This window comes from Astyanax mexicanus, chromosome 25, assembly GCF_023375975.1.
Source record: "Astyanax mexicanus isolate ESR-SI-001 chromosome 25, AstMex3_surface, whole genome shotgun sequence".
NCBI classification, from domain to species: domain Eukaryota; kingdom Metazoa; phylum Chordata; class Actinopteri; order Characiformes; family Acestrorhamphidae; genus Astyanax; species Astyanax mexicanus.
Window position 1 is genome coordinate 24,473,143 of NC_064432.1, and position 26,606 is coordinate 24,499,748.

At 39.3% G+C, this 26,606-nt stretch overlaps 1 protein-coding gene across 4 annotated transcripts in view; it reads right to left on the reverse strand.

The window, feature by feature from the left end:
* LOC103037411 (collagen alpha-1(XIX) chain) overlaps positions 1-26,606 on the reverse strand; it is a 199,858-nt gene that overhangs the window by 143,473 nt on the left and 29,779 nt on the right. For 2 of the 4 annotated variants that reach the window (XM_049472167.1, XM_049472165.1), the window contains exons 8-12: positions 24,679-24,798; positions 24,235-24,297; positions 9,940-9,984; positions 6,833-6,886; positions 4,296-4,340 (exon numbers count right to left, since the gene is read on the reverse strand). In XM_049472167.1, coding sequence (XP_049328124.1) covers positions 4,296-4,340; positions 6,833-6,886; positions 9,940-9,984; positions 24,235-24,297; positions 24,679-24,798 — 327 coding nt within the window. The remainder of the gene's footprint in view (positions 1-4,295; positions 4,341-6,832; positions 6,887-9,939; positions 9,985-24,234; positions 24,298-24,678; positions 24,799-26,606) is intronic. The other 2 variants (XM_049472164.1, XM_049472166.1) reach the window with 2 other exon arrangements.

Genomic DNA, 26,606 nt, shown 5'->3' on the forward strand with positions numbered 1-26,606 from the left:
GTCTCTCCATCCATCCTTCCAACCATATATCAATCTATATTTCTGTCTCTGTCTTTTTTTTATCCATCTGTCTGTCTGTCTGTCTGTATATACAGACATAGGTCCGTATATTAGTCTGTCTCCCTGTCCATATACTTCGTCTGGATTTCTGTCTGACTTTCTATTTGTCTGTCTGCCTTTATATGTGAACACAGGTCCATATATTAGTTTGTCTCGCCGTCTCTTCATCCATTCTTCTGTCCATCTATATCCATCTGTCTGCCTGTATATACCTTAACAGGTCCATATATTGGTCTGTCTCCCTGTCCATATACTGTATTTGTCTGTATTTCTGTCTGTCTGTCTGTCTGTCTGTATATAGGTCCATATATCAGTCAGTATCTCTTAATCCATTGGTCCATATATCCATCTGTATTTATGTCTGTCCATTTGTTTAGCAAACTGTCTGTCTGTATATACGTCTATAGGTCCTTACATTAGCCTATTTCTTAATTAATCTGTCAGTCTGTCTGTCTTTCAAGCCACCTATCTGTCTGTGTATGCATCCATAGGTCCATATATCAGTCTGTCTCCTAATCTATTGGTCCATCCATCTGTATTTCTATTTCTCTTTCTGTCTTTCTATCCATCTTTTCTGATGGTCTGTTTTTTTTTGAGAATGTGTCCATCCATTCATACATCTGTAAATCCATCTGTCTGTCTATTTTTCCTTACATATGTCTGTATACCCGCCTGTCTATCTGTCTGTACATCCATATATTCATTAGAAAGTATCTTTATCCATTCATCTTTTCTGCCAGTTTGTTTGGTCTGTCTGCCCATCCATCTGTCTGTCTTCTCTTGTCAATAATTCTACTACTGTGAACTTTTTAACTTTACAGTTACCCAATCACTCTCACTCACAGCTCGGCCTGTGTTTTTGGGTTAAACGTGACGTTTTTCACGTTTCTGAGAAAAAAAAAAAAGCTTCAGTAAACGCTGCTGGGTGTAACTACTGTAGCAGTGATTTAATTAAGTGCGCTGCGTTTATGAATTAGCGGAGACTGTGAGAGACTCACTAACGCTAAAGTGATAACTGTCGCTCAAAAGACTTTATTAAATTACTGTACGCACTAAAATAAACCTGGGGGCGGTAGCATCGCGAATAATGCATGACTGCAGCAGACATCTATATAATCCCTCATACACAACTCTCCATAACTCACAAATTAACAATAACCCCTACGTCTGTAAACCACTCACTGTGAGTTACAGACTCTAAACCAACGACAGGCCTTCGCCGGAGGCCACGCCCACCAGGAGGCGGGGTTATAAAGCTGCAAGTCACTCCCGCATTGATGGTTATAGAGACTGAGCCACTGCACTGCTGCCAACAGAACGACTGACAGCATCCAAAATATTCCCTGATCTCATTTTATTCCGCATTTTAATCAATATTTTATATGGCACTCTAAAAAATCAGCCTGCAAAAATTACAATATTTTATCCTACTGTGATCAATTCTGTTATTATGATTTACAACCTATTTTTATAGCATATTGTAGTGCATATCTTAACAGCTTACTGTAACCATCCAACTGCACAATTTACTAGAGAGCTTATTTATTTCCTGCATTCACTTTTATTATATCATATTTCTGCATTTTAAACAATATATTCATTTTTTTCCTTCAGGATCAATAAATTATCAATCTATCTATCTATTAATGAACCTATTCTTCTACCCAAGTATCCATCTATACATCCAACCAATGTAGACAAGTGCCTATCCACATATCTATCCATTAACCCATCCATCCATGTATCCATCCAAGCATCCAATTATCTATCCAGATATCTACCCATTCAAGTATCTCTCTATCCATGTATCTATCTAAATATCTTTCCATCAATCCAAGCATCTATCCATTCAAGTATCTATATACTCAAGTACGTACTGATTCAAGTATCTATCTATCCATCCAAGTGTCTATCTATCAAAGTATCTATTCATCCAAGCATCCATCTATCAATCCAAGCATTTATCTATCCATCCAAGTGTCTATCTATCCAAGAATCCATCTATCCATGCAAGCACCTATCCATCCAAGCATCCATCTATTCGTCCAAGCATCCATCTATTCGTCCAAGCATCCATCTATTCGTCCAAGCATCCATCTATTCGTCCAAGCATTTATCTATCCATAAAAAAATCCATCTATCCATCCAAGCACCTATCCATCCAAGCATCTATCCATCCATGCATCCATCCATCCAAGCACCTATCCATCCATGCATCTATCCATCCAAGCATCTATCCATCCAAGCATCTATCCATCCAAGCATCTATCCATCCATGCATCCATCTATCCATCCAAGAATCCATCTATTCATCCAAGCATTTATCTATCCATAAAAAATCCATCTATCCATCCAAGCACCTATCCATCCAAGCATCTATCCATCCATGCATCCATCTATCCATCCATGCATCTATCCATCCAAGCAACCATCTATCCATCCAATCAACCATCTATTCATCCAAGCATTTATCTATCCATAAAAAAATCCATCTATCCATCCAAGCACCTATCCATCCATGCATCTATGCATTCATGCATCCATCTATCAATCCAAGCATTTATCCATCAATTCAAGCATTTATCTATCTTTCCAAGCATTTATCTATCTATCCATCCAAGCATCTATCCATCCATGCATTCATCTATCCATCCAAGCATTCATAAATCAATACAAGCATCTATCCATCCAAGCCACTATCAAATCAACTACCCAAGTATCTATCCATTCAAGTATCTATCCACCAATCCAAGTATCTATATATCCAAGTACATATTGATTAAAGTATCCAACTATTCAAGCATCTATCCATCTGAGCATCTTTCCATCTAAGTACCTATTGATTTAAGCATCTATCTATCCATTCATCCATCCATCCATCCATCAATGCATCTATAAATCAAAATATCTATTAAAGTATCTCTCCATTCATGCAAGAATATATCCATCCAAAAATACCCTTAGAACAATAGAATACTACAATTATAATACACATGCTATTATAATAAAAGCATACCCAATCCATTAGCATCAAAACACTAACAGGTTTCCCCCAACAGCAGCTTTATTTCTATTGTAGAGGAAGAGAAACTCTGTATAATAAAGCAGAACACAAACACCATCTGTCCTCCAGCTTTAGGGGAAACTTTCAAACCAACAGCAAATACATATTCATCTGCTTTCATTACAGAAATCCCCCAGAACACGCCCCCGTAAACACATTTCATACAGTAAAACCCATCAAATAACAGCTCAGCTAACAATGCTTTAATTATACAATTCTCTTTTTTTTCTGAGACACTGATTTCTGGGTTTTCATTGGCTGTAAGGCATAATCACCAACAATAAAAGAAAATATATCACTCTGTATTTTAATACATCTGTATAATATATGAGTTTCACATTTTGAACTGAATTACTGAAATAAAGTAACTTTTCAATGATATTCTAATTTTTTGAGATGCACTAGTATATACAGCTCTGGATAAAAATAAGAGATCACTTAAAAATGATGAGTTTCTTTGATTTTACCAAATTAAAAACCTCTGGAATATAATCGAAAGGAAGATGGATGATCACAAGCCATAAAACCACCAAACTGAACTGTTTGAAGTTATCCAAAAGCAGTGTGTAAGACTGGTGGAGGAGAACATGATGAATTTGGGAGAAATGTTGTCTGTAGTTTATAGAATAAAACAATGTTTAATTTACTCAAATATAAACCTATAAATAGCAAAATCAGAGAAACTGATTCAGAAACTCTTCATTTTTCACAGTGCTGTATATATATATATATATATATATATATATATATATATAGAGAGAGAGAGAGAGAGAGCTTTATTGTTATATTAGTCTCAACAAACACATCTATACATCACTCAGAAGATGAACGAACCTCGCAGCCTTTAGAATAAAAGCGCCTGCAGCAAAAACAACAGCAGCGCCGGTCTACAAAAATCAAATATTCATAGCAGGTGATAAAATGTTTCTGCTGAGTTTACAGAGAAGCACCTCCGGCTACAGAACCATCAACCTCCACGCAGGTCCATCACCAGCCCGGGAGCACCTGGAACTGCTTTACCTGCTTCTCATAGAGCCCAGAAACATCACACGCTCCAATAACCCCCCGGTACAACCAGAACCTGAACCTCGCCAACAGGAGGATAAATAACATACAGATATAGATTCCCACACAATTCCCATGATGCTGTGCGGTGGACTGGCCTACGTACCTTTTGTCCAGCATTCCCTCGATCTCCAGATGACCCCGGCTCGCCCTACAACGACAGCAAGAGAGAGAGAGAGAGAGAGAGAGAGAGAGAGAGCACGTCAGAAAATAAATTAATTATTTAAATTATTTACATTTTAAAACAATTATTGTTATTGCAAAACTCCTAAATGCAGTTTACATACTAATGCACCTCAAAAAACGAGAATATCATTGAAAAAAGTTACTTTATTTCAGTAATTTTCAGTTCAAAATGTGAAACTCATATATATATATATATATATATATATATATTATACAGATGTATTTAACACAGAGTGATCTATTTTAAGCCTTTATTTATTAACTTTTATTAAGAACATTTTTATTATGGCTTACAGTCAATGGAAAAAAAAAATCAGTATCTCAGAGAATTTGAATACTATATTGTAAGACCAATTGATACTTTTTTGGCAGTGTGGGCAGTGTGCCACGTCCTGCTGGAAAATGAAATAAATCCGCATCTCCATAAAAGCTGTCACTAGCAGAGGGAAGCATGAAGTTCTGTACGATTTTGCAGGAAAACACTGCTGACAACTTTTTCGGAGAGGAGGATTTCATTTTCCAGCAGGACTTGGCACACTGCCCACACTGCATACCAAAAGTACCAATTGGTCTTATATATATTGTATTCTAATTTTCTAAAACACTGATTTTGGGGTTTTATTGGTTGTAAGCCATAATTATTAACACTTATGCTTAAAATAGATCACTCTGTGTGTTTAATACATCTATATAATATATTGTCTCTGTCCAATAAAAAACAAAGTATCTCCATTTTTGAAGATTTTTAGTTTACTACATAATGTGAACACATAAACTGTCCCTGTGCCAAAATGTCTTAATGAATAGACCAATAGAAAGACAGACAGACAGACAGAGAAAGGGTATAAAAAGTGTACCATACCATTATACTAGTGCAGTTCTAACGACCAATAAATAATTAACAGAGCAAAATTGCAAGACGCAAATTACATTGATTATAAATTAAAGAGAATATATTTGCTTATATACAGAGATGTAGACACTAATAAAAATTAAGAACTTCTGACCGGTACTATAAATATATCTTCAAATGTCTTAAGAAGTAATGTTATCCCACTTCTACAGACCCAGTAATTCTCAGATTAAGGGCAAACCAGGGATGATCCCTCATCACCACCATCATCACCATGCAAAGCTCTGGATGGACCAGATTTCATGCTATTTCTTATGACTGAACACCAAACCAAACCTCCGAGATAACATTCATCAGATATACATACAGCTCTGGAAAAAAATAAGAGAGCACTTAAAAATGATGAGTTTCTTTGATTTTACCAAATTAAAAACCTCTGGAATACAATCAAGAGGAAGATGGATGATCACAAGCCATCAAACCACCAAACTGAACTGCTTGAATTTATTCAAAAGCAGTGTGTAAGACTAGTGGAGGAGAACATGATGCCAAGATGCATGAAAAAAACTGTGATTAAAAACCACCAGGATTATTCCACCAAATATTGATTTCTGAACTCTTAAAACTTTATGAATATGTATATCATACAGACTTTTTAAGCCCCGCCCACTAGATAGCATTGTTAACCTCTTCTCGTTAGATCCTATTGTCCTTATATTCACATTTTATAAATGATTGTTTTATTATACAATATTATATTAAACAGTTTTTCCCTGAAATTTGATTTAAACAATCTCAATATATATCAGTTTCTCTGATTTTGCTGTTTATAGGTTTATGTTTGAGTAAAATGAACATTGTTGTTTTATTCTATAAACTACAGACAACATTTCTCCTAAATTCTAAATAAAAATATTCTCATTTAGAGCATTTATTTACAGAAAATGAGAAATGACTGAAATAACAAAAAAGATGCAGAACTTTAAGAGTTCAGAAATCAATATTTGGTGGAATAACCCTGCTTTTTAATCACAGTTTTTTTTCATGCATCTTGGCATCATGATCTCCTCCACCAGTCTTACACACTGCTTTTGGATAACTTTATGCTGCTTTACTCCTGGTGCAAAAAATCAAGCAGTTCAGTTTGGTGGTTTGATGGCTTGTGATCATCCATCTTCCTCTTGATTATATTCCAGAGGTTTTTAATTTGGTAAAATCAAAGAAACTCATCATGAAGAGCTGTTTACTGAACTTGGAGTCTCGTAGCTCAGTTTTTCTCTACACACAGCTGTAGTAAAGGGTGAAGGAAATGTATTAAAAGCTGGCCAGATCTCAGTTGGCGCAGTAAAAGTCCTCGGGGGACGGCGGTGGAATTCTGAAGCGTGTTGTTGGCCCACTTGGTGAAATACAGCGTGACGGTCTGTCAGTCGTTTACACGCTGTGCCTTCACTCCTACTACAGGCTATTTCAGGGAGCAGCGCAGGACAGTTTAATAGACTTCAAAACGGTGCTGGGGACGGGTGTGGAGACATGCCAGGGCTTGGGGGACATTTCTCAGGCATGTGTCAAACTGCACGGCGAGCCGTTCGTCAAACCGGACTCACCTTGTTCCCTGAACGCCCGTCCAGACCTGGCAACCCGGCGACACCGGAGTCACCCTGAGAAAATACCATTTACAATAGTGGTTTCATCTGGGAATATGAACCACCTTTAACCACAAACTTAAAGGCCTTATTTCATCATTTTTTCATTCATTTTATAAAGTCTAGTTGTGTCTCTAGTATGAATAAATGCCATGTGAGCTTATTTTTTGTGAAAAAACAGTAAAAAAGTGCTCCGGTGATCTGGTTTAACAGTGCTTTAGTCCAGTGGAGGAGTGGGGAGGAGGAGAAACGATAGGAATTCAACTCTTGCTCATGAATATTCTTCATACATGCAAACATATCGCATCTGATTGGCTAACAGCACTGCGATGCAGCATTTTAAAATAAATTTTTACACTAAAATGAGTCTTTGCAATGTTATATGTTACTTTACAACATGTGTAATAAGGCCCTGCTATGGCTAAGTGCAGTTCAGCCACTGACCTAGTCTTAATCTAGAGTCTCTGTAAAACGCAAAATCCACCGGAGATCCTATTTAAACCTATAGTTACTTTTACAGTTACAGAGGTGAGTAGCCCAGGTCCAGAAAGTAAAAATCCTACCCGGGGTTTTGTTGGCTGTGTTCGTTGGTGGTGTTCCTCCATAGACAAACTCTAACCATTTGTTCCTTAGCTCTAAATTACTGGGTAAAGCATATGATATCACACTTATGTGATATTCGCGCAAATAAGATAGCAATACGCAAGATTTAACCTGAACACACCTAATTTCCAGACTACTACACCCATCAGTGTAGATATATTCAGAAGCACTGTTGCTTATTTAATGAGGGAAGGGGAAAATAGTGTGAAAATAGACTTTTGGCAAGGTGGTAAGATAGCAATTATGCATTGTAACATCCGAAATATTTAATATAAACACAATGACAGACATGACCCTGTCCCCACAGTTGTGTATCTGAGGTTGCAGTGGGGGTAAGTAACGGGTTTAAAGGGTTAATCTGGCTGTATGGGTGTGTACGCTGTAGGGATAGGGGGTTTAGTGCAGTGGGGTGACATGCTTAAGCATTATATCCTGAAAGCGTATCCAGTTTCAGGGGATAAAATGTCACCACACAACTATCTTAACATCCGCCATAGAAATACAGTCCGGATTAACACATTTCCCCTCCACCGCTGCGCCACTCGCTAACCATCTCTCAGCGCTCGCTCAGTAAATCCCATGCAGAGGGACTGCAAATATACTGCATATATATATACACATGCTACCGAGCATTTATTACAGCTTACAGTACAAATCAATAAAAAACACCCGTCAACGTATGGTCTCCACAACACCTTGAAGGATCTGTGCAATTAACTGTATTATTATTGGTATCACCAAGATGAGTTTCAGCAATACACAAACCAAAAAAGCTGTGAAAATACAGTGAATAACAGTAAACTCTAATTTCATTAACAACGTGCAGCAACAGACGGGACATAAAGCTGGATGTAGAGTGAGGCAGAGCAAAAGTTGAAAAAGGCAAAGCAAGTTAAGAGCAAGGGTAAACTGAGGGTAGAGTGAGGTAGAACATAGAGCGAGGGTAATGTGAGAGAGCGTGGGTAGAATGATGGAAAAGTGTAGGTAGAGCGAGGCAAAATAAGTTAAAAGCGAGGTAAATTGAGGTAGAGTGACGGTTGAGTGAGGTAGGGTGTGGTAGAGTAAAGATAGCACAAAGATAGAGCGGTAGAGCCAGGAAGAGCAACAGAGTTAACAGTGAGGTAGAATGAGGGTAGAGCGAGGAAAAACGAGTTAAGAGAGAGTTAAATTAAGGTAAAGTGAGGGTAGAGTGAGGGTAGTGGGAGGGTAGTGTGAGGAAGTGTGCGGTAGAGCCAGGAAGAGAGAGTTAGAATGAGGTAGAGTGAGTGTAGTGTGAAATAGAGCGAGGGTTGAGCGAGGAAAAATTTAAGAGCGAGGTAAATTAAGGTAGAGCGAGGTAGTGTGTGGTATAGTGAGGATAACGCAAGAACAAAGTACAGGGCACAGCCAGGAAAAGCGAGTTAAGAGCGAGGTAGAGTGAGGTAAAGTGAGGGTAGTGTGAGATAGAGCGTGGGTAGAGTTGAGTAGAGTTTGGCAATGCGAGTTAAGAGTGAGATAAACTGAGGTAGAGTAAAGGAAAAGTGAGGTCGTGTGTGGTAGAGTAAGGTAAAGTGAGGAAAGCGTAAGGATAGAGCGAGGGTAGAGGCCAGGTTAGAGTGAGGTAGGGTGTGGTAGAGCGATTGTAGAGCGAGGCAAAGTGAGTTAAGAGTGAGGTAAATTGAGGTAGAGTAACAGTAGGGTGAGATACAGCATGGGTAGAATGAGGGTAGAGAGGTTAAAGTGAGTTAAGAGTGAGGTAAATTGAGGTTGAGTAACAGTAGGGTGAGGTAGGGTGTGGTAGAGTGAGGATATCGCAAAGACTGACTGAGGAAAAGTGAGTTGCCAGGAAAAGTGAGTTAAGAGCAAGATCGAATGAGTTAGAGCGAGGTTAGTATGAGATGGAGCATGGGTAGAATGAGGGTAGAGAGAGTAGAGTAAGGCAAAGCAAGTTAAGAGCGAGGTAAATTGAGGTAGAGTGAGGGTAGTGTGAGGTAGTGTGTGGTAAAGTGAGAGTACTGCATGTTTAGAGCGGGGACAGAGCCAGGAAAAGAGAGTTAAGAGCGAGGTAGAAGGAGGGTAGAGTGAGCCAAAGAGAGTTAAGAGTGAGGTAAATTGAAGTAGTGTGAGGCAGAGCGAGGTAGTGTGTGGTAGAGTAAGTTAAGAGTGAGGATAGCGTGAGGATAGAGCAAGGACAAAGCCATGAAAATAAAGTTAAAAGCGAGGTAGAAAGAAGTAGAGTGAGGGTAGAGCAAGGAAAAGCGAATTAAGAGTGAGGTAAAATGAGGTAGAATGAGGTAAGGTGAGGGTAGATGGAGGCAAAGTGAGTTATAAGCCACAACGCTCTTGTAATTATGAGAAACGTTCTGTATTATTGTGACTGTGTGTAAATGGATTAGTAAGTGTGAATTGAGCTTCACTCAAACACAGATCAGATATCTGATCCTCCTGACGACACGTTCTGCACCAGATCCATAACAGTGACATACCTTCACACCCGGACCGCCAGGAAGCCCGCCCTCTCCCGGATCTCCCTGGAGAAGTGAGACGACAGGAGTATTAGTGCAGGATCGGGGTTTGAGATATGAGGGCAGCGGAGACTCTGCAGAATTACAGCTGTTACACGGGGCCTCCGCTTAACACAGTGGCCAACAGCTGCCGGGGGGTAATATTACAGGATAATTGGGCACTGAGAACCGGGTCGCTTTAGTTTTCTACCTGAAAGCTGTGTTTAAGTCCCTTTACTCCCTCGGGACAAAGATCTCGAGTCAGAAAACAATTAGATACAGAAATTATCTGTCTTTTTCAGGGATTCACTAAATGCAAAAGCAAAAATACCTTATTCCAACAAAGCGAAAAGACTACAGAATAATTTACACCAAACTATTACTCATTTTCAATTTAAGTCATATTTAAGGTGTGTTTACTGCTGGATTACCTGTGCAACCTGAAAGGGCTAAAACGAGGTAAAGAGTGGTTAGAGTGAGGTAGAATAAGGGGAAAAGCAAGGTAGAAACAGGTAGAACAAGGCAAAAAGATTTAAGTGTGAGGTAGAATGAAGTAGAGTTTAAGTGAGTTTAAAGTGGGGTAGAATGAGGTAGAGCAAGGGTAGTGTGGGGTAGAGTGAGGTAGAACAAGGGTAGAGAGAGGTAGAATGAGGTAAAGCAAGGCAAAGCAAGTTAAAAGCAAGGTAAAAGCAAGGTAGAACAAGGCAAAGTGAGATAAAAGCGAGGAAAGTGTGGGGTAAAGTAAAGTAGAGTGAGGGTAGAGCAAGTTAGAATGAGTAAACCAAGGCAAAATGAGTAAAGACAAAGGCAGAATGAGGTAAAGCGAGGGAAATGTGCAGTAGAGTGAGGGTAGAGAAAGGCAAAGAGAGTACAAAGTGAGGTAAAGTGGATTACAGTGAGGTAGAACAAAGCAAAGTGAGCTAAGGACAAGTTAGAACAAGGTCAGAGCAAGTTAAGACAGGGGTAGAACGGAAAGAGTGAGGGTACTGTGAGGTAGATTGTCGTTGAGTAAGGGTAAAGTAAAATGAGGTAGCAAGTTGAGAGTGAGGTAGAGTGGATTACAGTGAGGTAGAACAAGGGCAGAGCGAGTTGAGAGCAAGGGTAATGTAGGGTAGAGCGAGGACATCGAGGGCAGTAGGGGTAAGCGAGTGTGGTAGAGTTGAGGTAGAGCAAAGCAGAAAGAGGTTGAGAGTGAGGTAGAACAAGATAGAGTAAGGGTAATGTGAGGTAGAGTAAGAGTAGAGCAAGTTAGAATGAGTAAACCAAGGCAAAGTGAGTTGAGCACAAGGTAGAATGAGGCAAAGTGAATTAGGAGCAAAGGAAGGGTGAGGTAAAGTAAGGTAGACTGAGTTAGATCAAGGGTAGTGTGGGGTAGAGTGAGGGAAGAGCAGGGTAGAACGAGGTATAGAAAGGCAATGCGGGTTGAAAGTAAAGTAGATTGGGTTACAGTGAGGTAGAGCAAGGTAGAATGAGGCAAAGTGAGTTGAGAGTGTGGTAAAGCAAAGGTAGTGTGAGGTAGAATGAGGTAGAGCAAGGCGAAGTGAGTTAACAGCGAGGTAGAACGAGTAGGAGTGAGGGTAATGTGAGGTAGAGTAAGAATAGAACAAGTTAGATTAAGTAAACTGAGGAAACGTGAGTAAAGATAGAGGTAGAATGAGGTAAAGTGAGGGTAGAGTGGGGAGTGAGAGTAGTGAGGTAGAACGAGGTAGAGAAAGGCAAAGCAAGTTAAAAGTGAGGTAGAACGAGGTAGAGAAAGGCAAAGCAAGTTAAAAGTGAGGAGGTAGGGTGAGGATGACTAGCTACTCATAGTGAAAAAGACACTAACAAAACCCAAACATTTTTAGGAATACCTTGCTTTTGATTCTCTAGAGCAGTTTTTGTCATAATATGCATTTGAATAAAAATGCTAAATTATATTTATTGCAACATTCTGACATGCAGAGTAAATGCATCAGTATTTTTCGTCTCAGTTCTGACTCAGTACTGATAGAAATGGCACTAATTAGACTATCTGTAATGAAACACGCAGTTAGACAGATCCACAAACAAAAGATCTTTGCATTTAAAGCAACATTAGCAGACTCAAAACCTATTTTTCTAGCTTTTTAAATATATATATTTTTAATATTTAATATTTTATCATAAAACTGCCCTATAAAAAACCTGCATCTCCACGAAAACTAGCCAATCAAAGAGTCCGCCAACCCTGTAGACATACAGAGTGCTACTTCTACGGGAAACTATACAGAATAACGTAGAATTAACCTTGAAATCGGCGTCCTCTCGTCTCTCTCACAGTAAAAAGCTTCTTAAAGAGATTACAGAGCGTAGCGGCTACTGGAAGAGCCGAGCTAATGAACAGACCGAGCACCGAGACAACCGCAGACATTCCTCTATAATATATACACATATACACACACACACACACACACAGGCATTTTATACCTTTATAAAATTAAGCTTTTTATATAGAAAATGCTCCGTTTTCTCTTGTTCTAATAGGATGGAAGATGTACGTCAAATTATGGTGAAGAATAACGCAGAGCAGACCTGCGCTCAACTACAGATCAATTTCATCCTTTTAATCAATTTCAATTTTGTAAAAATGTTTTAGAATAAAGAAACGCAGCAGTAAATGTACAATATATCAATATATTCAGCAAAGATAGTTTTTTACTGCACTAAAACAATGCTGTGCTAAAAATTATACCCTGAAATATGGTGCCATATCACCCACCCCTAATTATCACATCAGGGTTTACTGTTTTTAGCCTTTAAAAAAAAAAAAAAAAAAAAATATGACACTGTTCTCATTTCCCATTATGTATATATCTACTAGAGACAGATTATATCTGTCCAGTATCATTTATTTTACTTTAATCCTGGATATATGGAGATATATGGAGTGCATATATTAGTATCAAGACTGATCATTCTGGATCATTGGCTTCTGTAACAAATCTGATAAAATTCTTGTATTTTTAAAGAAATTTAAGTTAGAGGTGCGCCATATCACATCATATACTGTATGCAATAATAAATTAAATTTTAATTTTATTCTTGAAATACCCTTTTAAATTGAGTGTTCTGTCATATCGCCAAGAGTACAGTATAGTTATCGCAAAAATACCATAAAATATTGTATTTTATAATATTATTTTAGGGCCATATCGAACACCCCTACTCTGCTCTTCTTCTTCTTCAGAAGAAAACCATCTATAAAAAAACCCACCGTATTACAATATTTTATCGCTTTATTGTATTTATTCCTTTATATTTTTAGTTTCATTTTTTCATCTGTAGTTGTATTCTTTTTTTCTTATCTATGATTTTACGATTCCTACTAAACGGAAAATAAGTTCATATTCATGAAGTTTTAAGAGTTCAGAAATCAACATTTGGTGGAATTACCCTGGTGGTTTTTAATCACAGTTTTTTTTTCATGCATCTTGGCATCATGTTCTCCTCCACCAGTCTTACACACTGCTTTTGGATAACTTTATGCCTTTACTCCTGGTGCAAAAAATAAGAAATTCAAGTAGTTCAGTTTGGTGGTTTGATGGCTTGTGATCATCCATCTTCCTCTTGATTATAGAGAGGTTTTCAATTTGGTAAAAGTGAAGAAAACTTGACAAGTACACACAATACATTTACTCCACAGCCTCTCTCTGTAACATCCTGGACAAAAATGCTGATTAACACCAGTTTAATCAATCCTAATGACTAAGCCTGGACTGCCAGCAGCAGCAGCACTGTCAGAAACCCAACACTGGATTATATATTCACCCTCAAGACAAAAAAAAAAAAAAAAAAGAACCCAACAAAAGAAACTGCAGTAATTCTGCATGAAGCTGCTGCTGTAGGTGAGAACAATTAACCCGTAGTTATCACCCCTCAGCCGGGAATCTCCAACACCCTCGTGTTAATCTGAGTTAAAGCCCGGCCAAATTGGCTGAATCCAGCACCCCGCCCACTTCAGAGCCGGGGGTTCACTCCACACCAGCTTCCAACCACTTAATTACCACTGATCCACGTCCAATCTGCCTCGTCCGATTACCCAGATCACTCCCAGCCTGGGAACGATGGTGGGGAACGGCCTGCGCTTCCAAAAACGACGACAGCACAGATTCTAATGTGTTAAATATCGTTAAACAGTTTTAGTGAGAGCACGGTTTACACAAAAAAAGTGCCGCCATGTTTATGACCAATAAGAAAGCTAATCTACTTAGCAGTTTATTTTTGCTCCACTTTCAGTTTATTACCCATTCTCTCTTATTGTCACTACATTCAGCCATTCTGTATGGAAGTAATTTACAACAGAAGTTCAATCAATCTTCAAATTTTGACCAATGACCAACTCTGCATTAAAATAACAGACAGCATATCTTCTCTCAAAAGCAAAGTCACCACCTCTATATTACGTATACTGTTACCATGTTATACACCACCAACTCTAATCACATCCAACTCAATCACATCCAATCCTGCCGCCACCACCTACGATGGCGCCAACTCCCATACCCTCAACTCTAATACCGCTGATACAACCAATTCTAACACCACCAACTGTGTTACAGCCAACCCTGCTATCGCTGACTCCATCACCGACTACGATGCAATAACCAACCCTTAATGAATTACAGCCAACTCTGCCACAGCATCCAATCCTGCTACCACCAAGTACGATGGCGCCATCTCCGATACCCCCAACTCTAATACCGCTGCTACGACCAATTCCAACACTGCCAACTGTGTTACAGTCAATCTCAGTCTCCCAGAAACCTCCGACTATGAAACCCCAAACGCCAATGCCCCCAACACCGATGCCAACTTCCATACCCCCCGATACGCCGACTCCTATAACACCCTCGCCGAAAGGACCCTCGTCGATACCACCCTTGCCGATAATGCCAAGCCCCAAATCGCTCCATCACAGCAGACTACAGCCAATCTTGCTACTGCCAACTTCAAACGGCCAACCCCGGTACCCGCCAACCTCGATACCCGCCAACCCCGGTTCTCGGCGACCAAGCTACTCGCCAACCCTGGTACTCGACAACCAAGGTACTCTGCGACCACGGTAGCCGCCAACCAAGGTGCTTGCCAACCCCGGTACCTGCGGACCACGATACTCGCCAACCACAGTACTCGCTAACCACAGTACTGGCCAACCACAGTACTCACAGACCACGGTACTCATCGACCACGGTACTCACCGACCACGGTACTCACCGACCACGATACTCAACGACCACGGTACTCACCGACCACGATACTCAACGACCACGGTACCCAGTAATTATCAGTTCTGTTACCACCAATCCTGCTAGCGCTTACTGTGTCACCAACAACTGAAGAGCTAAACCTGCTATCGCTGACTCCATCACCAGTAACGATGTTACACATCCAATCCTATTACCACCAACTCCAAAAGAGTTACCTGTACTGCCAACCCTGTTACCTGTACCTTAAAAACAGGTACACTTAAAGAGACCTTGGATTCTTTATTGTGGTTCAACATCCGGCTGTTAAAACTGAAGTGACTAAGTACTTTGTATTTTATTATACTATAAAAAGAAAAAATAATAATCTGACTGATTTGGTACTTAGTTAGGTATGTGCGCTAAAAGAAAGAAAATTTGAAACGTCATCTCCGTAACAGGTACTGTGTTGAGTAGTTAGGTTGGAATCCAGGATTTCCTGAGGTTCACCATCCCTGTTGTAAAAGACCGGAGTGATAGCTTTTTATATCACATTATGAAAGTATTATTTTTTTCTTTTGTACAGTATAATAAAATATAGCGTATAATAATAAATCTGACGTAAGGTTTGGCCTAGTTTGTGTTGCAGTGAACCGCAGGGGGTCGCCCGGGTGCCAAGTCTGCCTAGTCTGCCCACAATCCCCCTCAACTCCGTAACTCTGCGCTCTGCTCGGCTTTATTCCGTAAAGTTCTGAGAGAACGAACGATGGAGAACAAATTACATCCTTGATGAGCAGCAGAAAACGTGGTCTGATCCCCGATTGGCTCGTTGTCGCTGATATTCAAATGCCTTTTCTTCCAGGAAGCGATGCCAGCGCAGCACGGCAGCGGGAGCCTCGCCAAATCCCGACAGGCGTGAAAATCTGCGTTTCATTCAAGCTTAATGTGTTTTCTGTGCCACGCAAACGTGTCGCCATCCGCGAATTCCCACATCCAGCGGAATGTGGGTCAGGATGCGTTCTCCGAGCGCCGGGAGATAAACCCTCCAACACAAACCCGGAGTTAAAGAGCCACGCCGCAACTACCGCACAGGTTCCTACGCTTATATACTCTACTCTACACTCGTACATTCATACATCCCATAATAGGCTTATACAGCACTGCAGATATCTTACACAACCGGCAAAAATAACACTTTATACTTGAATTTATCGCCAAAAACATGAACAATCAACTCCACATGTTTCCATCCTATAATCTATAAACCCCAGCATGGAAAACGAGTTCAGCTTTTATTCACACGTCTATGAGGTAAAACTCTGAGGTTAATGCGGTATTTTAATGCGGTTTTTAAACCCTGCTGAACTTTTATTAAACTTTTAAAATGTTCTATAAAAACACACTATACCAGTCCACACAAAAACTTTGTCATTTCACCATTTTTTGGTACTTTTTACACTGAAATAATTGATTATTTTAAATTTCTTTGGTTTACTCAACTAACACTTATAATTAAAAAATAATTAAAACTAATTCGAATTTCTGTAGAATTTGCAGCTGTACCAATGTTCGTGTCATCTACCTTTGTTATAAACCTTGCATAAAAACATGCAAAATGCTCGTACACAAAATTTAAAAAAAATGCATAAAAATGTGTAATGAAAATATGTATTTAGACATGACACGACTAATACTTTAAATGTTTTGGGTTTTAGTTTTTTGTCTGTTGAAAGACGCAGTATGACGTGTGGTGCAGGAGCTGCAGGGAGTTTAATAAACAGTACAGGGTAGATTACAGGACCTGTGATGATCTATCTGACCTGCAGGGGTTTAATCCAGATTCTGGACTGAAACCGATCCGGACTGATCCCCCCCAGATCCACATATCCCACATTCTTACAGATCACACTCAGCAGCACCGCACCGTTCACTATGACTTATATCCTACAGCACTTTATTCACCATCCCTCTCAATTCATCACCACTGAGTCCACACACGCAGGATAACGCAGGATTAAATGATGAATAAACACACTTAAGTTTTAGGCAACTGTGATAAAATTTGAATGATAATGTCAACTCCGCAAATACTCAACCCTGTAACATTCGACCACTTTGTTACATCAACTCAGGCATCGTCAGCCCTCCTACCACCAATTCCGTTATGCTCAACTCTGTTAACATAAACTATTTTACTAATAATACTATAACTGCCAACTCTGAAATGGTCAACTTTGAAATGGTCAACCCTGTTACTACCAACTCTGAAATGGTCAACTCTGAAATGGTCAACTCTGAAATGGTCAACTCTGAAATGGTCAACTCTGAAATGGTCAACCCTGTTACTGCTAACTCTGAAATGGTCAACCCTGTTACTGCTAACTCTGAAATGGTCAACCCTGTTACTGCTAACTCTGAAATGGTCAACCCTGTTACTGCTAACTCTGAAATGGTCAACCCTGTTACTGCTAACTCTGAAATGGTCAACCCAGTTACTGCCAACTCTGAATTGGTCGACTTTGAAATGGTCAACCCTGTTACTCCCAACTCTGAAATGGTCAACTTTGAAATGGTCAACCCTGTTACTGCCAACTCTGAAATGGTCAACTTTGAAATGGTCAACCCTGTTACTGCCAACTCTAAAATGGTCAACCCTGTTACTGCCAACTCTAAAATGGTCAACCCTGTAACTGCCAACTCTGAAATGGTCAACTCTGAAATGGTCAACCCTGTTACTGCCAACTCTGAAATGGTCAACCTTGAATTGGTCAACCCTGTAACGGTCAATCCTGAAATGGTCAATTCAACTCTGACATGGTCAACACTGTTTCGGTCAATTCAACTCTGAAATGGTCAACCCTGGTTTCGTCAACTCTGTTACCATCAATAAAGACAACTCCATTACCGCCAACCCTATTATTGTCAACTCCATTACCACTAACTTAGTGTCAGCTCTGTTACATCCATCTCTGTTACAATCAACTTAGTTCTCGCCAACCCTGATAGTGTCAGCTGTTACTAACAACTTTATTACATCAAAATAGTCAACTCCGCTACCGCCAACCCTGTTATTGTCAACTCCGTTAACGCAAACTCTTTTTACCATCAAAACTGTTAGTCAACTTTGAGCCACTTCTGACACCAAACTTTACACCCAAACATTTATATATATTATTTTCCAACACCCCAAATTACTGTATCTATACCTGAGGTGACAGTAAATTCTACACTTGCAATCTTTAGAAATAAACAGAAGAATAAAAGAGATCAGTTCATAATGTTCACCGTAAAGCCAGGGCTCATAACATGTGAAGCTTCAAATATCAAATTTAATAAGCTCTAATAATAAAACGTCTTGTTCAGGCCAGGAATTAATTACGGCCGTTCCCGTTTCTTATTAAGTTACAGAAAAGCGTCACGTAACACTTCAGGTCAACAACCAATTAAAACACAGCGATTAGCCGTTCTTCCAGCAATTACTTTCCTCAGTATCCAATTACTGAGCAGCGTGATTAATGAAGGAGCACCGCCGGACGGCACACGTGTACCACCCTGCCACCTGTGCCCAATCTGTACCCAACACCGGCCGGAGATAAGAGGTTTTAATAGTGATACTGGATTACTGTTCTCAGCCTGATCTGATTAAACTAGTTTACTCAATCTCATTTAATTAAACGCTGTTTTATATTAAATCAGCACTGAGTAGTTAGTTAGTAATATGCAAATTAATTAAGGTTTATTACATGATTTTATTGGTGGCCCTGCAGTAAAAACTGAGATTGATGGATATACTCTCTTACTGTATAACAGCACTGTGCAAACCTTTTAAGCAGCTGAGAATTCAATTATGATTTAAAATAGGTAATCTCCTTTACTGTCAACTCTGTTATTGTCAACCCCAGTAATACCAACTATTTGTCAAGTCCGTTAAACTCAACTCTGTAACTGGCAATCAACTTACCACCAAATCCCTTATCAACCATCAACTCCATTACCACCAACAGAGCTGGCAACTCTGATACCATAAACTCTGTTCTTCGCCAACTCCGACACAGTCAACTCCAACACAGCCAACGTACCACCAACAACTACCAACACTTATGCAGGGTTGCAACTCTGTAAAAGTAAACTCTGCGCTGTCAACCCGGTCACTGCCTACACAGTCACAACAACATACCACCAGCAGGGTTGTCACCTTTGTTTTCGTCAACTCCGGAACAACCATCTTACCACCAACTCCATTACTATCAACTTGATTACCATCAACAGTTTAACATTTATTTTACCCTCAACCCAGTTACCATTAATGCAACAAACTCTGAAACCTTCAACCCGGCTACAGTAAATCCTATTTTTATGTTCTCGTCAACTCCGTTACCAGTCAACTCCATTTACCAGTCAACTCCGTTACCAGTCAACTCTAATGCCATGAACTGTCACCTTGAACCCTGCTACAGTCAACCCTGTTTTTATTTAGTCTGTTCTCCTTAACTCCATTACAGTCAACTCAGTCACTAGTCAACTCAGTCACCACCCATTCCAATGCCATGAACTGTTACCATCAATCCTGCTACAGTCAACCCTGTTTATATTAACTCTCTTCTCTTTAACTCTGTTACGAGTCAACTCCGTTACTAATCACTACAATGCCGTAAAAATAACTGTTACCATCAATCCTGCTATGGTCAACCCTGTTTATATTAACTCTCGTCTCTTTAACTCTGTTACTAATCAACTCCGTTATTAGTCACTACAATGCCATAAACTCTGTTACCTTCAATCCTGCTACAGTCAACCCCGTTTTAATTTAGTCTGTTCATCAACTCCATTACAATCAACTTCGTTACTACAATCACCACTGCAGTCAACTCCGTTACCACCCATTCCAATGTGGTAAACTCTGTTACCTTCAACCCTGCTACAGTCAATCCTGTTATAATCGACTGTTATATTCAATTTATGCAAGACATTTAAGAATCAAAGAGCCACACTGCACATCAAGAGTAGTAATTTATTAAAAAAATATATACAAGAAGAGGATAACCGCATTATATACCACCATGTTCTGTATATACAGAGTGTACAAACCACTGATTTAATAAGACACTAATAGATAGAAGCTTGTGTACCATAGAACGATGATAAACGATAGAATAAGACTTATAAAGGCTGTAGCACCCACCCACATATATACCAGCGAACCTTAGACTTTTTCTGATGGAGGGATCTGTAGCAGTTTTATTCTATAGTTTATCATCATTCTATGATGCATACAATTCTATCTATTAGTGTCTCAATAAATCAGTGGTTTATAAACTCTGTGTATAAGGTATATGATGGTATATAATGCGGCTGTCCTCTTCTGGTATATATTTTGTACACTGCCGATAAGACAGTGGACAGAGTCCTGGCTAACGAGCGTCCCCGCACACTCTTCTCCAACACAGACAAATTGGTGTTTAACACTGGGAGCTGAGAGGAACTCGGGGAAAGATCTGCCGAGTGAACTTTGCTGAATCCTCGGCTCCGTCCGGATTTGAAAACAAATTTAACGTCACTTTCCGAAGGAGAGCATACTAATTAAGAGGAGAGCCGGGCAAACAGCTCGATTCCTGTGACTGCAGCCGCGGTCCTGCAGGTATTGTGATTTAAGGGCTGGAACGCCGGCGTTCCCCGCCAGGAATTCCTGAGCGCCGACTGCAAACAAGCAGAGCTCCTGAAAAATATCCCCATCCCAAACCACAACATGGTAATTAGGCCATTGACCTCAAAGGCCATCTGGTCTTAATGGGCGTATCAGCACCTGTTGGTCCTAATGGATTTCTCCCGTTCCGCCGGTTGTAGCTGCGCTCTCTCTCTCTCTCTCTCTGGAACCCGGCCACGTTCCCTGCACCCCGGATCCGCGGGCGCCGCTCCATGTGGCCGAGAACGCTCAGACCATGTTTGGCTTTGTGTGAATGATACTAAACCTACCATGATAAACGACGGAGGGAAATTAGGCCAGATTTTGTTATGGGAAACCCGAGAGCCGTACCCACAGCATCACTCATCACCAGATCTCTCCAAATCTACCAAAACTATTCAGAGAATTATTACTCAACACACATTATTACAGACAGCAGATACTGAAGAAGATGCATCTACATTTTCTTCAATTCAGACCAATAGAAATGCACTTAAATCAGCATATTATACATCTCTACTTTTACACAAGATACAATAGATCTACATTCTATACAAAACATGTTCTTTACATCATGAAGTTCATATAAACAGATAGACAGATAGAAAAAGATAGACAGATTATCAGACAGACTGACAGACAGACAGATGGATAAAAAGACAGATAGATGGACAAAGATGGACCGACACACAGACGGATACACAGACAGACAGACAGACAGACGGATGGATAGATAGATGAAGATAGGCAGACAGATGGATGGATAGATAAAGACAGAGACAGATAGATAGACAGACAGACAGAGATAGATAACAATGGAAGGACAGACATATAGACAGACAGACAGATGGATAGATACAGACAGAAAGACAGATAGTTAAACAGATAAATAAAGAAAAGATAAAGATACAGAAAGATAAAGATAGACAGACAGATGGACATATAGATAAAGACAGACAGACAAACAGACAGATAGATAAAGATAGACAGACAGACAGATGGATAGATAGATGAAGACAGACAGACAGACAGATGGATAGACAGATGAAGATAGACAAACAGATGGATAGATAGATAGTTAGACAGAAAGATAGTTCGACAGATACATAGATAGGCAGACAGATAGACAGAAAGATAAAGACAGACAGATAGGATAGATGGACAGACACACAGACAGACAGACAGACACAAAGACAGACATATGGATAGATAGATAAAGACAGGCAGACAGACAGACAGACAGACAGGCAGACAAAGACAGATAGATAGGATAGATGGATAGAGAAACAGACACAGTCTAATAGACACTTTATTGATCCCAGAGGGAAATTCTAATGATAAATTGGGTACAGATCCCTCCATCAGACGAAGTCCACTTCGCTCTTTGCCGTGTTAAGTGGTTTCTATGATATAAATGGTATCTCAGGTGATTGATATGATGCTACAGTCTCTATAAGTATCTTTGGGTTTAGACTACCAAATAATCAGTGAATTAAGGCAGTGAGGTCTACACCAAAGACCAAGAGCCAACAAACAAAGCCCGAAGTTACGTTAATGAGGTCCTGTAACCAGTGGTCCGAACTTTTTTGTATGAACACTCTACATTAATGATTGTGCACTATTTAATGCACTTTTTATTGTAGCTCAATAAATATTAGATATATTAGTCTAAAAACTACAATTAAGCCAATTACATGATGAGTTTATATTAAATATTTCTACCAAAAATCTAACTGCTATATCCTGTGCTATTTGCTGCTGAAAGAGAGTAAATGAGTTGTAAACAGCTGTGGGTTTATGTGGCATTAAGTCATACTGCTGGCAGTGGTTTTAGTCCCTGTAGAATAAGATACACCACCCGTCCAAATATTTACGGATCCCCTGTCTATAATTAATGCGGCATTCGGCTACTTGAAGTCGCACCCATTCTTGCCCCAGATGTGTAAATACAGATGTACAGCCTGTAGAAAAACACTGCCAATAGAATAGGAATATCTGGAACAGAAAAATAAACATGAACCCGTTTTATTTTATAATCTGTGGGAAAATTTTACACTATGTGGATCATACTCTGTTTTACAGTACCAGTGAAAAGTTTGGACACACCTCTGATTGTCATTTGCTTGTAGTAACTGTTCTAAATTAAACTTATTTTATTTATCTTTTTCAGCTCTGAATCTAAAACACATATTTAACTATTAAAAACATATACTGGTCAAACTCAGGCAGGTTTTTAATCTGAATATGGTTACAAACTCATGTGAACTTATTTAAAAACCGTGTTTAAAAATGCAATTCCACTAATTCCTTTAATTTTCTCTCAAGAAAGTCTTTATTTTAAAGAAATGTTTCACTGCATGTCGAAATAATTGATATTTATGACAAAATAACTCACTCCTGTTACTTTTATGTTTTGGGTAACAGGACTGAAAGCAACAGAAAGGAGTTTTTAGCATAGAATTAGCAAAAACATGAAAAATAGTTAAATATGCTATGCTAATAGCATTAGGACACTGAGCAAAAGTGTGGCAAAAGGTTGAAAAAAAAGGGGCTGAATACTTTTGCAAGGCACTGTATGGGCCCCAGAAGATCAAAATGGACATTATTATTGCATTGATGAATGAAAATTAATTCTGCAACTTACCCTGAGCTGACTTTTGACATAGTAAAATGAAATAAATAGACAGTTGAGACCCTATTTTAGTGATCTAGAGGCGAGTCAGTGTGTCTTTGCTATCGTAACGTCGAGAAAAGTTCACCTTGCACGGCTCGAAACTTACAAAAGGCATTTACTAATTCTCTTATTAACTTAATTAATCATGCTCAATGTGCAAGACACTATGCTTGATAATATAATATATTTTAAAGTTATTTTCTGTTCCCATTTACGCATGTAATTTACTGGGGACAGAAATGGCGTCCATTCAGTGGAATAAGCCAAATATACAGGGGTTGGAGAATGAAACTGAAACACCTGGTTTTAGAGCACAGTAATTTATTGTGGTGACGGACAGTTCTGGTGGAAACAGGAGAGTTGAGGTGCACATTGAATTCTGCGTGATTTGATCAGCCGTGGTTTTATGTTTTTTGGATACAATCCGGGTTAGCACCCGAACATCCCTTTCAGACAGCTTCCTCTTACAGCGTCCACAGTTAATCCTGTTGGATGTGGTTGGGTCTTCTTGGTGGTATGCTAACATTACCCTGGATACCGTGGCTCTTGATGCTTCACAAAGACTTGCTGTCTTGGTCACAGATGCTCCAGCAAGACGTGCACCAACAATTTGTCCTCTTTTGAACTCTGGTATGTCACCCATAATGTTCAGTTTTATTGTCCAACCCCTGTACATGTATAAGTATAATGGGTGTAGAAACAGGGAAGTCAGCTCCTACCTTGTCTCCTCGGTCTCCTTTCTGTCCAGGAAGTCCTGCCAAGCCTGGAAGACCCGGTTCCCCCTTCAGAACAACAGAGAACAATCAGAGTTAATTACAGCGCTTTAACAGAACAAATCCGGTGCCCTCGTTCCCCCCCGCCAGGCTCTGATCCACAAACACACGAACGGTACGGCCTGAACTCCGCCTCCGAGCGGCCAATCAAACGTCCCCGAGGGACCAGGAGCACGTCTTCAACCAAACGCCGCTTTATTCCAGCCAAACTGCGGCTAATAAGCTTTTACTCCTGCCGCTGGCTGTGCTCCAGGAGCGCGGGCTGGAATAAACCGGGCTCTAATTGGCTGGGTTTAGCATGCGGCGCCGGTGTTCCGGGTGGTACGGAGGGCAGACGGTTCGCTCGCTCATTAACAAGCATGGCGGCACTCTAAAGGAAGTTAACTTTACCTTCAGCGCCAGGCACTGGCACCGCTCGCCCGCCTGCTGCGAGGATTTAGACAGCATTCTGTGGAGGTACCCCGTGATCAGCGGCGCCGCCGTCGCGTCCGGAGACTCTCTGAATTCACACTGAGAAAAAACACACAGAAATAACAACTATTTTATTATTTAATCAATTTATCTAACCTCAGGAAAAAAACAACATTGAGGGTGCCCTCATTTACAACATCAAAGGGATTGATAACATATAATAATAAATTACAAAATAATTAGGAATAAAATAGTAAAAAAAAAAAAAAAAAAACTTTTTATAAAATCAATATTTAATATATAAAATATATATGTAAAACAGAGAATTATAAAATACCATAAAAAAACAAAGACATAAAAAGTAAAAACATTAACTTAGAACAAGAATTAAAACATAAAACATTAGAATAAAACAATAAAAGTAATAATAAATAAATAAAAAGTACTAATTTTAAATCAACATTTAATATATATATATATATATATATATATATATATAAATAAAATGTAAATGTAAGTAAAACTGAAAATTCTAAAATTGACACATAGAAAAGTAAAAAATTATAAAATATAAAATATATAGTAAAAGATAATAGTAAAAGTAAAGTAAAATGCTAAAAATATAAAATATAAAACATTAGAATAAAAAATAAAAGTAATAATAAATAAATTAAAAATAAATAAATTAAAATTTTAAATAAGAAAAAGAAACTAATAAAGGAAGTGATGCGAGAGCTCCGAGTGTATTAGTGAACAGACCCGTCTTCTCTGAACCTTTTAAACAGGATGCTGTTCTCCATCGATCAGCTGCTATTGATCACGACAACAGGAACTAACAGGACGTTCTCCAGGGCTTTAGAGGATTTTTCACTGAAACAGGAGCTACAGACCAATACTGACAACACTGCTGTACATTCACCTGCTGCACCAAATCACCATAAACACCATTACTCACTTATAGAGATACTGCAAAATATTATATAACCACAGACTTCTAGAGGACCGCCGTTCTTACAACAATATATATTAAGCAGAAGTGAAATTATTTAACGCTTATTATTGTGATAAACAACTTTATCATATGCATATAATACAACAGCATATTAATGCAGTTAGACTTTACCTTTAAGAAAAATTACATTTTAATTATTAATAATATTCAAATATTGGACACGACATGACGCAACAAGACAAGACACGAGACAAGACAAAACCAAGACAAGACACATGAGACGATAAGACAAGACACAACATGACTAGAGACTGACTCGAGACAACTCGACAAGACATGACTCGACACAAAACTACTCAGCAAGACAAGATAAGAGACAAGACTCGGCACGACACAATAAGACAAGACACGACATGACTCAAGACCAACTTAACAAGACACGACTTAACAAGACACGATAAAAGACAAGACACCACACGAAACTAGTCAGCAAAGAAAGATAAGAGACAAGACTCGACACGACACAATAAGACAAGACACGACATGACTCAAGACCAACTTAACAAGACACGACTTAACAAGACACGATAAGAGACAAGACACGACACGACTTAGCAAAACAAGATAAGAGACAAGACTTCACACGACACGTCACGATAAGACAAGACACGACGTGACTCGAGACTGACTCGAGACAACTCAACAAGACACTACTCGACACGAAACTACTCAGCAAGACAAGACTCGACACGACACAATAAGACAAGACACGACATGACTCAAGACCGACTTAACAAGACACGATAAAAGACAAGACACGACACGAAACTACTCAGACTAAGACAAGATAAGAGACAAGACTAGACAAGACTCCACATGACACGACACAATAAGACAAGACACGACATGACTCAAGACCGACTCAAGAAGACTGAATAAACAAGACAACTCAACT